This window comes from Miniopterus natalensis, chromosome 15 (genome assembly GCF_054644295.1).
Source record: "Miniopterus natalensis isolate mMinNat1 chromosome 15, mMinNat1.hap1, whole genome shotgun sequence".
Classification (NCBI taxonomy): Eukaryota; Metazoa; Chordata; class Mammalia; order Chiroptera; family Miniopteridae; genus Miniopterus; species Miniopterus natalensis.
In genome coordinates, this window is record NC_142095.1 from 45,190,655 (window position 1) to 45,202,960 (window position 12,306).

At 46.6% G+C, this 12,306-nt stretch overlaps 1 protein-coding gene across 1 annotated transcript in view; it reads right to left on the reverse strand.

Moving 5' to 3' along the window:
* LOC107545052 (cadherin-related family member 3) overlaps positions 1–9,343 on the reverse strand; it is a 62,165-nt gene extending 52,822 nt beyond the window's left edge. Inside the window, exons 1-3 of the mRNA XM_087825140.1 lie at positions 9,301–9,343; positions 4,736–4,932; positions 782–953 (exon numbers count right to left, since the gene is read on the reverse strand). Coding sequence (XP_087681266.1) covers positions 782–953; positions 4,736–4,932; positions 9,301–9,343 — 412 coding nt within the window. The remainder of the gene's footprint in view (positions 1–781; positions 954–4,735; positions 4,933–9,300) is intronic.
* Positions 9,344–12,306: the final 2,963 nt, after the last annotated feature.

The following is a 12,306-nucleotide window of genomic DNA, read 5'->3' on the forward strand; positions in this document are numbered from 1 at the left end:
CCCGGCACTGTGGTTGCCATGTTAACACATTGTCTCAGGCGAGCTTCAAAAGTAGGGGTTAAGGCCTCCATGTACCAATGAGGAAACTGAGGCTCAGGCAGGATTAGTAACTCTCTCCAGTTTGTGGCCGCCCCAACATCTAACCTCAAGTGCTTGTTTTCAGTAGAGAACATGAATCATTCACATGCAGGTCTTCAATACTTGACTATGCAGAGAGTCAGATGAGAAAGACAGAGAGTGAGAGAAAGGTTCACATGAGGTGAAAGTCAGGGAGAGAGGAAGGGGAGGGAGAGGGAGAGAGAGAGGGAGAGGGAGAGAGGGTGGAGAAAGGGAAAGAGGGAGAGAGGGAGAGAGGGAGAGAGAAAGAGGGAGGGAGAGAGAGAGATTGGGAAAGAGGGAGAGGGAGGGAGGGAGGGCACATGTAAAAAGGGCATGGCCCTGCCCTCCAAAGCTTCCAACTTAATGACATAGGCTTGCTGTTAATTAAACAATCACGCAAATAAAAGAGTAACTTTCGTATATAATAATCAAACAGCAAATAATTTTTTTCACGCTGAGCGGGTTACTTTACTTTCTAAGTCCGTGGCCTCACCTCCAAGCAGGAGTGTGGCCGGCGGTGCTCCCGTGGGCCCGCTGCAGGGTGAGCGGAGGGGCTCGGCCCTCATCCTCAGCTTGTTACCATCGCTCCCCTCATCCCTCCTCTGGCCCTGACACTGTGGGGCGCATGGGACCAGGACACACAGCCCCCCCCAGGCAGCCGCTGCCCCCCAAGAGCACCTACCTCGGTCCCTGCGGGCCAGGGCTCCAGTGAAGGCGGGCGGCTCGTTCACATCGGCGACCTGGACCGAGGCGGTCAGGGCCGCGGCCGCCCCTCGGCTGTCCTTGGCGTAGATTACCAAGGAGTAGAGGGCCACTGTCTCGAAGTCCAGCCTGGGGACGCCAGTGGTCAATAACTAAATGAAACAGAGAAGGGCAGACCGTGGAGCCAGTGACAGGCTTCTTAAGGGCCTGTAATCCCCGATAGGACCAGGTTTCTTATCACAAACCTCCATGAGCAGAGAATTGCCACGTGCTCTCTCCCTTTCAGCCTCCAGCCTTTCCGTGTCATCCTTCCTAATGACAGGCCTCACTCAGTCCCTCTCCCAACCCGGATTTGTCAGAGATTATCGCGCATCAACAAACATGCCATTCTATCCTTTGTTAATTGTACTGTTACTGGATGCACTTTACAGATGCAGAAATTGAGGGTGAAGGGGTCAGGCAGCTTGGCCAAATTTCTTGGTTTTTTGGGGGGTTTTAAATCCTCACCCAAGGGTATTTTTTCCATTGCTTTTAGGAGAGAGTGGAAGGGAGAGGGAGAGAGAGACATTGATATACATCGATTGGTTGCCTCCTGCATGCGCCCCGACCAGGGCCAGGCATCGAGCCTGCAACAGGGGTACATGCCCTCGGCTGGAATCAAACCAGCGCCCTTCGGCCCGCAGTCTGACTCTCTAACCACTGAGCAAACCAGCCAGGGCAACTCAGCCAAGTTTTCAGAGAAATGCAACAGCTCTGACTCCATCTGACCTCAAGTGCATGCTCTTAATCACAAACCTAAACTGCCTCGCACCTAAAAATGGATGGGAAGGGAGCCAGGCATTGCCGTCAGTTCTTCACCTCACTTAAACATGAAAAAAAATGAAACTGTGAGGGAGATACTGTTATTACCACATCTCACAGATGAGGCAACTGAAGTTTGATTATATGGTACAGCAGGGAAAGTCCTGCTGCAGGAAGAGGAAGACCTGGACCTGACCCCAGCCTGTCGGCCCCAGGACCCTTGCACTGACCAGCACTATGACTGAAAGTACCACCTGAGCGTTACCCTCCCACTGCCATGAGAGGGCAGTAATATGTGCATATTTGACGGCTCTCCTTCGCGGGACACTTAACACAGAACAGACGCTAGCCTTTGATTCCCAGAGCAAATGCTATTATCACCCGCATGCACCAATGAGGAGGCTGAGGCTCAGTAGCTAGAAGCCCAAGTAAACAGCTAGTAAGTGGCAGAGCTGAGGTTTAAAGCCAGGCCTTCCTGACTCTGAAATCTTTGTTTCTTTTCATCACACCCTGAGGCTTTTGATGAGCTAATTGAATACTATAGCCTGATTTGAAGATATGTGGGATTTTTGAGCTGTAATTAGGCACATTCTGTTCTCCAGGATTTTCTTGCCCGGGCAGCGCAGCCCCAGGCTCGGGGAAGCCCTCTTGCTGTGGTTCTCTTTGCCCTGGGAGCCCCTCGGGGGCAGCACGGGAGCCTCTTGGCTCCCTGGCACACTATACAATTTCAGGCTTCTCAACAAACACTGAACTTTTAAAAACTCAACTGCTTATTCTTTGCAATGGGAGAAGGCAGGAAGGTGGCTGAAGTGCCCCCCTGGTTGATTACCCCCATCGGGAAACATGCTCGCACGCAGGGTGCCCTGCATCCCTCTTCCATCGCCCCAGTGAAGCCGTTTATGCTGCTCAGTGACAGGTAGCGATGTGAAGATTACGTAAGTGGAACCACCTTGGCTCATTTTCATGAGATTTTGATTTATCTGTACAATCGGTTCACTTCAAGCCCTGCTGTTGCTTCTCCAGGAGACTAGTTTGATTTGGGCAATTTTTAATTTTCTTTGACTGCCTTCCTAGTCACCTCTCCTAAGCTCAGTCTTTTGCAAACCGAACAAGCCTATATCCTGAAAGGAAGGAAGTTCAACAAGGGTAATATGCTAAACCTCAAATAGAACAGTGTAGGCCTTTTATCCCGGAATGCTGTAGAGACAAATACCAACTCATTTAGTTCTGCCTTTGTCTGCAGATTTATTTCCATGATAGGTCTCTGTCATAACTGAACTGTTTCTAAAGCTCTCTAGAGCTGGTCTGTGATGCAGTTACTATAATGTGACTTTGTCGTGGGCCAAGCGCTGGGAGGTCACTTGGCATACATCATCTCACAGGACCTTCTTACCAAGCCCTAAGTAAAGTATTATTATTATTATTATTATTATTAATCTCTTTGTACAGAAAAGAAAACCAAAGCGTAAAAAAGTCAAGTAACTGATGGAAGGTCACCTTGCTACTAGTTGCAGGAGCTGTGGTTTAATCCTAGGTTTGTCAGACCCCAAAACCTGCGCTAGAACAGCTATGATTTACTGCCTATAGGAAAAAAACAAAGCTAAACTAAAAAAAAAAAAAAAAATCAATAAGCTTAAGCTTAACTATTGAATACTCTTTGCTGCCATTCTGCTGTTTAGACTCATTTTAAAAATCTAATAAATGCACAAGTAGCATTTTGTACTTGGAAGCAAATTTAAAACCTGACAATCCCAAGGTTTGGCGAGGATACCCAGTAACCTCCTAAAGACATATTCTGCCCTCTATGGTCTGTGCTCCTCACAGCAGCTAAAGTGGTCCCCATAAAATGTAAGCAAATCACTTCTTTTTTCCACAAACTCTCCAATGGTTTCTTAGATGTGGGTGGTGGGTTGAATGTCCCCAGTCCTTTAGCCTTCCTTAGAACATGTCCTTTGCCATATGACTTTGCAGTCCCCCCACTAAAAGCAGTATGTAGATCTCTACCCCAGGCATGGACACATGACCAGAACAGAGAGGTTACATCATTTGCCCAAAGCAATAAATACAAAACAGGATCTGAACACAGATGGTTGGCTCCAGAGTCCCTGGCTCTTAACCACTTCCATGCTGCGTCTCTTGATGCACCACAACTGGTCATTTAGGTATCTGCCCACCCTACCAGTGTGAGAAGCTCTTACCACCAGGAGCCAGTTGCGATTCCCCTACATAAGACCCTTTGCTGGAAATCACACGTTGCTCCTAAGGACTTTATTACTCAGAGCTCAGCAGGCAGCACGAGCTTCATGCTCATGTGGCCCCCTTCCTCCCAGGTCCCATGGGAGGATGCCAAGGGGCTCAGGTGGAAGCTGCCCACGCAGTGGCCTTCAGCATATTTGAGGAGCCCTGAGCTTAGGAAACCTGAATCTTCTCAAATGAGCAGTATGCCTGCCTGAATTTTACTCCGGAGGAAGAAATTAGCTTGATTTTACTGGATAGTAATCAGAACTTCCGAACATGGCCAATGGGCCCTGTGGCCTCTGCCTCCCCACTCGTTTTCATCTAACCTCTCAGCATACTTCCCATCAGCTCCTGCCACTTTGGCCTCCTCTTGGTCCCATCTCCTCACTATACTCCTTGCCACAGGGCCTTTGCACGTGCTCTACCTGGAGCTCTCTTCTCTCTCTCTCTCTTATCTATTTAACTCCTGTTCATTCTGAAGAGTGCTTCTCATGTAGCTCTTCCTCAGGGAAGCCTCAGAGGTCCAATGTCCCCTTTAGGTGCGTTCACAGACCCGTGGGCCTGTCTTTCTTATTACACTTACGCTTTTATACTTGGTGAATATTCACTTGATGAATAGATCTCCCTATGAACCAGTAAGCACCATGAGGGAAGGACCGAGTTCCACCAAGAGAGCCCAAGTTCGTTGCCCTGTATCTGAGGAGGTCCTCAATAGGTCTCTACAGTAAATGCATCTTGATGTCCTCAAGAACTTTTAAAGGGTCTGGCACATACTGGGGTACCAATGAGTGGGTGCTAAACAATATGCAGTAGAAGGTAAGAAGGACAGGGATGATAGCTTCATTTTGGACCCCTTGTGGTACCAAGTGACAGTGCTGTTTGCCTAGATACTTACATCCCACTGATGTGTGGATCGACGAGACAGCACAAATGGATGGACTGCAGGGTCGGCATTAATGATAACTGGATCTCCAATCAGAGAGGCGGGAGGTGAGACAGACATGGTGATTATGGCCACCCGAGTATGTTCAGAGACATTCTCCAAAATAGGGCTGTCATTTTCAATGAAAAATTTTGGAAAAGCTAGGACATCTTAAAGAAAACACAAAATATTACTTTTATAAGGGTTTTTGCAATACTTCCCAACCTTGTTCATCTTTTAAAACCACAAAGGAAACACACAATAAATACTTACAGTTCCTTTTTTATTACAAGTCATAAAATTGGTAGGGTCACTAAGAACTGTGAAGGATCTGAGACCGTACCCTAATTTCCAGCTAACAGTGAAGCCTCTGGCTTCACAGATGCTGGCAGAATATGGACCCTGGTGAGAAAACGTGAGAGTTAATTTTATGTGTCAGTCTGACTGGACCACAAGGTGCCCAGATATTTGGCCAAACATTATTGTGGACGTGCCTGTGAGCGTGATTCTGAATAAGACTGACATTTGAGTCAGGGCCCTGGAATTCAGGCAGAAAGCTGTGGGCTGAATTGTGTCCCCCCAAAGTTCATATGTTGAAATTCTAACCTCCAATGTGACTGTATCAGGAGACAGGATCTTTAGGAGGTAATTAATATTAGGTGAGGTTATAGGGGTGAGACCCATAACTGATAGGACTGTGGCCTTATACGAAGAAGCAGATCTCTCTATTATACCTGATATGTGACTTCTATTAAAAGTTATTTCTTCTAGTTTGGAAAAAATTAAAATTACACAGAATCTCTCCCCCTACCCCCCACCCCCCCACCCCAAAAAAGAGGCAGATCTCTGTCTCTGTCTCTCTCTCATTCTCTGCCCCGTGAGGACAGTGAGAAGGCCGGGAGGGGAGCCTGCACCAGAACCTGGCCATGCTGACACCCTGATTTCAGAGTCGCAGCCTCCAGGACCATGAGAAAATCAATGTCTAGTATTGAAGCTACCCAGCTGCTGGCACTTGGCTATGGCAACCCGAGCCACCTAATACAGAGACAGGACTTTGAGTCTCGGCACAACAGGCAGCATGATTTCATGTTCACAGAGGGTCTCTTTGCTCCTCCAGCCCACGGGAGCCACGCAGAGTGGGCCTGGCGGGTGCTGTGGGTGCCATGGGCTGACGTCCCATTTGAGAAGCCCTGAGCTTAGGGAACCCAAATGTTCCTAAGCGAGCCATGGCCTGCCTGATCCTTGCCCTGGGGAGGGAAAGGAGCTTTATTTCAGTACACGGTAAACAAACCGTTCTCTCATAGAGGCACTATCTCCATCACTGTTTAGACATCCTTGAGAAGATAGCCGAGAAGAAGGCAGCCAGTGCCCCCGCTCACGAGATGGACAGGAAAGCAAGAGACTCGTGGAGAACTGCCTCAGGCAGGGTTGGTCTTTTTTCTCTTTTTTTCACACTTGTTTAGAAATATGTAGCCAATGCTCAGTGTCCCGCCCCCATTCAGTCCACACTCGCCTGCCTGGGTGGGTGCCACAGAGTTCATGTCCCCGGAGCAGCCCTCAACTGATGACCAACAGGGACCTGGGAGCTAAAGACCTCAACCGCCTCACTCACCCTTGAGTGTGGGTAACTCGGGGACAAGATGTGTGTCTACCCTGGATCCCTGAGGCCCCAGTGGGACTGAGCTCCGGTTGCCCTCAGTGCTCGCATGCTTGATCACACACCGCCATTGACTGCCGGTGTTTCCTGGGACCACCTCCCAAGTAAATTACTTGTACTTGACCCCTTCTCTTGGGTTTTACTTCCAAGAGAATTCAGACTAAGATGATCTGGTGTAACCATATTTTGCAATGTACAAAAAACCCCACAAAGATTGCAGTGGCCTTCAGAGTAATGAGAATTGGAAATTAGGCAACTATCTTGGGTTAACATGAAAGTTTGGAAAGGCCTCTGGTCCTGCTGGGTCCATTCCCTGCTCACTTCCTCTGCTCCAGCCACACGTTTGCCTCGGGACCTTTGCCCTTACCATTCTCCCTGACACCCACATTTCTCATTTGCACACTTCCTTTAGGGCTCTGATATGATGTCTCTGGGTTAGAGGGGTCTTCCCAAGCCACCCTTATATAAAATAACATCTCCTACTCCTGCAGGTGAAAATTATAAAATGTCCTATATTATTTATTTTTATTTTATTTACTTATATGCTTATTTTCTGCCTCCTTCCTCCCACCTCAAATACAAAGTCTTGAAACTGAGAACTTACACCTGTGAGGTTCCTGCTATATCTCCAGGACCAAGAACCATGTCTGGCCACAGTATTCACTTAATAAATATTTGTTGAATGAATAGGTGAATAAATAAGTGAATGAAATTATTCTTTTTTGCTAACTGAAGGAGATCAATTACATCCTATTGACCTATTCCTCAAGACCTTCTTATTTTGTGACACTATATGCATTTGAAAAGTTGGAACTACACGTCGTTTCACTGGTTCAGATTGTTAATATAAATCATTCAAACCTGTGAAGAATTTTTGTGAGTTTATTTGAGCCAAACTGTCAACAACTGCCAGAAAGCCAAAACCCCAATGGACTGAGATCTGCTCCGGAGAATGGAGATTGAGAGGCTGCACCTTTGTACCTGAGGACAAAGGGAAGTCTGAAAAACTAGTTGCACTCCTTTAAAGGAGATGGTAAAATAATACCCAATAACTGTGTACAGGACATTAGGGAGTAGTGGGGACTGTGGTGAAACCAAAAACTTGTTCCTACCTAATGGGAGCAACCACTACTTGCCCACATAGGATGTGGTCTGAGTTGCCAGATCTTCTTATTTTTGTGAGGACCATAAAATGGAGATATTGTGCTGAAATATTCTGCTATTCCAAACATCTGATATTACCAAATGCATTGAGAGCTCAGGTTTAACATAAAAATCTTCACCCATGAAAAAATGAAATTAGAACAAATTAAATTGAAATAAAATCTTTCTTAGATCTCATTATATCCTTACTTTACTAAATGTCCCACTCACTGAGTTGATGGGATCAATTCACCTGTTACTTCATTTCAAACAGACAGATGCATATACAAAACTGGAGCAGGGGATTCAAGTAGAGTATTTCGTGCCAAGAAAAATTCTGTTTAAAGATTATCTAAAATGATAGAATAGCCCTGTCCAATATGTGATTTTAAATCTTCTAGTAACCACATTTAAAAAGTTTTTTAAGTGAAATTAATTTTTAATATTATATTTTATTTAACCCAATGCATTCAAAATATTATCATTTCAACATGAGATCAACATTTTTAATAAGAAGTTTATGTTAATAAGGTAGTTTACATTGTTTTATTCACACAATATCTTCTAAATCCAGTGTGTGTTTTACACTTATATCACATCTCAGTTCCAGTTGACCACACTCACGTGGTGTATAATCATGATCGGACGGCAGGCCCCATACTGGGCAGCACAGCTATAGAAGTTCGGTCTTGTTTTTGCAAATATTATCATGTATTTTTACTGGAAATATCAAATCTAACCATGCCTAACTAAGAATTTGGAAATTAGAGAGCTTTTTCAGTTTTCAGATACCCATCATTTAATCTTAGAATATTAAACATATTTTACATGACTTTTTGTTGGCAATAACAACAGTTTGGCTTTCACCTAATTCTAGAGGTGACGGTTCTAAAGCAAATGGCTAAATTCATCAGTTGAGTTATTTTATGAAATCAATCCATGCAACAGTAAAGAAAAAAATCACTTAAACCAGTCTTGATGTTCTGCATTCAAAATTTGGGTAATTAATTTTTAAATTCTTGGGTTTGATTTTTTAGTTTAATGTAATATATACTCATTTTTTTTAAGTCAAACAATATTAAGCAAAAAATTTGACATCTCCTACTTATCCCTCCCCACCTCTGCTGCTTTGCTACCTCTCCACTCCCAATCTCCAAAAATTACACTGAAATATTTTGCATATATTCTTCCAGAATTTTCTATGCCTCTGTGCATGTAAATATAGATAGATTCTTTTTTAAGGGATCTTATGTTCAGAATCTTAGGACATCCTGTCTCCACTCCACAGTGCACCATGGATTACCTCTTACCTGCACATCAGAACACGCAGATCTGCCTCCTAATGGCTCCAATGTCCACAGCGTGTCTGTAGGACCATTTATTTAATCCTGTACTGATGGGCATGTAGGCTTCCTCCAGTTTTTGCCATTACAAACAAGCCTACATGCATCCTCTGTTACTGTGTATTTCCACAGACTAGGTCCCCAGAGGTGGAGCGCTGACTCTGAGACTGGTAGATGCTGCCCAAGTGCCCTCCAGGGAACTGCACCAGCCTACTCGCCGATCAGACGCATCCGAGAGGGCGTCTGGATTGAAATGCAGGCTTTCCAACGTGGCCCAGCCCAGCGTCCTTGACAAGGGCCAGGACCAACACTGAGAAGCTTCTAAAGAAGGTAAAAGCAAACCGAATGACTGTTTCAAAGCTACGTGATAGTTGTCCAGAGTTAAAGATACCAACCTGGGGCAGCAACCAACACCACAAGCAGGTGAAAAAAAGGCATCGTGCGCTGGGAAGCCTCCTGCCTGCTCAGAAACACTTCGCTCCAGCCCCGTATCCCCGACTTCTCGGGCGTGGCGCCCTCTTGGTCCGGAGTCTTCTCCAGAGAAACATTCTGTCTCTAGGGGCCCTGTATCCACTTCCTCATGACACAATTCTTGCTAAGTGATCTGTAAAGTGACACCTCTCATAAGGACAAAAGCTCCAGTAAGGAGATTTGCTTGAACAAGAGAGGAAAGTCCCCAACTCATATTCCTCATATACCTGCAAAGGCCTCCCCAAATCTTGGTAAACCCGGGGTGGCCAGGATGTGTGGGGACTCTTCAGGAAACAGTCGGCTCACTGGGCTCATTCATTTTCAAAAGGGTTGCGTTTTAAATGATCCCGGGTCACTAAGGTACGTTGGACTGGCCTGTTCTTTACGTTTGTCTCTCCCAGACTTGGAATGAGGCCCCGAATCTCACTTCCCAAGTTTGCAGAAGGCTTACACATTGCTAGGTGAGGTTAGCACGCACCAGGTAGACATAGGTGCAGAAACTATTTAACCACGGGTCCAAAGCCAATAGGATACAAGTTAACACATTTAAGTTAAAACTTGGGGGGAAATCAGCTTTGGGGCCACTGTTGGGAAAGACCCGGCTGGCTGGATGCAGAGTAAATATAAAAAGAACTCCGGAGCCAGCAAATTGGTGGGTCTCCAGCTGCATGAGGCCTACACACCACATTTTTAAATGCACAAGGCTTCCTAAAAATTTGAAGTTCAATAAGATTTGATTGGTCTGCAGTTTACCACCATCCCCACCCCCTCCCGCTGCACCCCACGGCTTCTCGTGTTTACCTGCCTGGCTCCTGCAGGCATTCTTGTTTGCAGTCTCTTACTTAGAGGTTTCAATCAATTGCTATCTCGACGGGAGCCGACTGTTGTTATGGTTACCTAAATAGGATTATGCGATCTCAGATACGTTCAATAGAAGGATAATGTGGAGAACAAAAGGAGACTGTGTTTTGACCAGACTTTGCCCAGCTCTGGCTTTTGGCTTTTCAGAGGGACATTTATAAATGACCAGGGAATGATGGTGCCGGTGTGGGTACGACTCCAAGACGCATCCTCAGGGAGGATGGTCGAAAAGAAAAGGAGACTTATGGGCGACCCTTGAATTGATGCTCTTCTCTCCAGCTCTGTTACCCAAGCTTAGTTAAACCATGACCGTATCACCCTGGAAAGACCGCCACAGCCTCCCTTTCCAGTCCAGAAGGCCCCTCTCCTCACATGCCTCAGACCCAGTCCATTTAAGCGTTACGCCTCTGAAGTGTTTCCCGAATCCGGACACTTCTGTTTCACTCTACCCCTAACCACCGTCACGTCTAGCCTGGGCCACCTGTCTGCCTAACGACACTTCAACAGCTACAGTCTTCCCTCTCCGATGCACTTCCCAGCTGCACACAGCACAGCGTTGCCTTCCCTTGTCACCTGTGTTCCCACCACACTGGTTTCCACAAGGCCTAGTTTCCACCTGCCTCAGGCCCTTTGCTCCGGTAGTTTTCCATCTTTGGAATACTTCTCCCAGATCTTACCAGAATTTGCCTCCTTTCCAACCTGAATTGTCTCACCTCAAACGCCAGCTCTTGAAGAGGCCTTTCTCGATCGCCCTGGCAGAAGCTCCCGCGTCCCCTGCTTCCTACCAGGCTTTTCTAGCTCTTCACAGCTTTTTGTGTCCGGGCCTGAACTGCTTTGTCTGCTTGTTAATATGCCTGCTGTCTGTCTCCTCCACTGGACCGTAATTCCTGGGCCGGGGCTCTACTCGTTTTATTCTAGGTGGAAGCCCCATTGCACAGAATAAATATGTATTGACTAACTCCTGAAACCCTTAGCAAATTCACTGGGATGGGAAGGCAAGCGGCGGCTCGAGGCGGGTGGTGGAGAATGAAGAGTTAGTTTAACAGGTGCCGGGTTTCAGTTCTGCAAGATGAAAAAAGTCCAGATGAATGGTGACGATGGTGCACAAAAATGTGACTGTGTTGATGACACGGAACCGCACATTTAAAAATGGTTAAGATGGTAAATTTAAATTGGGTAAATTTAAATTGGGTACATTTTACTTCAATTAAAATCTGCACTGCTCTGAAGATCGAGATCTTCGATTTGCTCTGGAGGCTCCAGCAGCCCCGCCGCCTGTCTCTCCAGCCCATCGCAGCCATGGGCTCTTCGCTGCAGCCACCCTGAGGACCTTATATCTTCTCTGAGGCATCTGACTCCCACCTCGGGGCTTTGGTGGCTGTGACTCATCTTCCCGGGACAGACAGGTCTTCACACGACTAACCCTTTCTCCTTGCTGGGCTCTCAGGCCCAGTGCTCATCAGGCAGAGCTGCTTGTCCTGACTCGTCACCTGAAGGTGACCTTCACTCTCCGTCACCCTTTCCTATTTTCTTCATGGCACTACCACTCGCCGAAGTTAATTTGTTTCTTTTCTTATGTGTTGTCAGCCTCTCCCACAGCATTTTAAATTATGTTAGTTCAGTGACACTGTGTATCACTCACTGCACTTTCCCAGGTGCCAAGAGGAGCGCCAGCATCCTCTAGGCATCCGGGTGACAATGAATAAAACATGCCTGGAGGGTAGCAGTTACTAGTCCTATTTCACAGGTAGGAAAACGGAGATCCGGAGAAGTTCTGTCACCTGCTCAGGGTCCCACAGCTTATAAGGGGTAGAGCTAGAATTTTTTGTTGCTGTTGTTAATCCTCACTTGAGGATCTTTTTTTCCATTGCTTTTCAGAGAGAGTGGAGAGAGGGAGAAAGGAGGGAGGAGGAGAGACAGAGGAGAGAGAGAGAAACATCGATGTGAGAGAGACACTTTGATTGGTTGCCCCCTGCATGCACCCGGACCAGAGCTGAGGATGAAGCCTGCGGCCCAGGTACATGCCCTTGACCTGGAATCCAACCCCTGACCCTTCGGAGTGCGGGCCG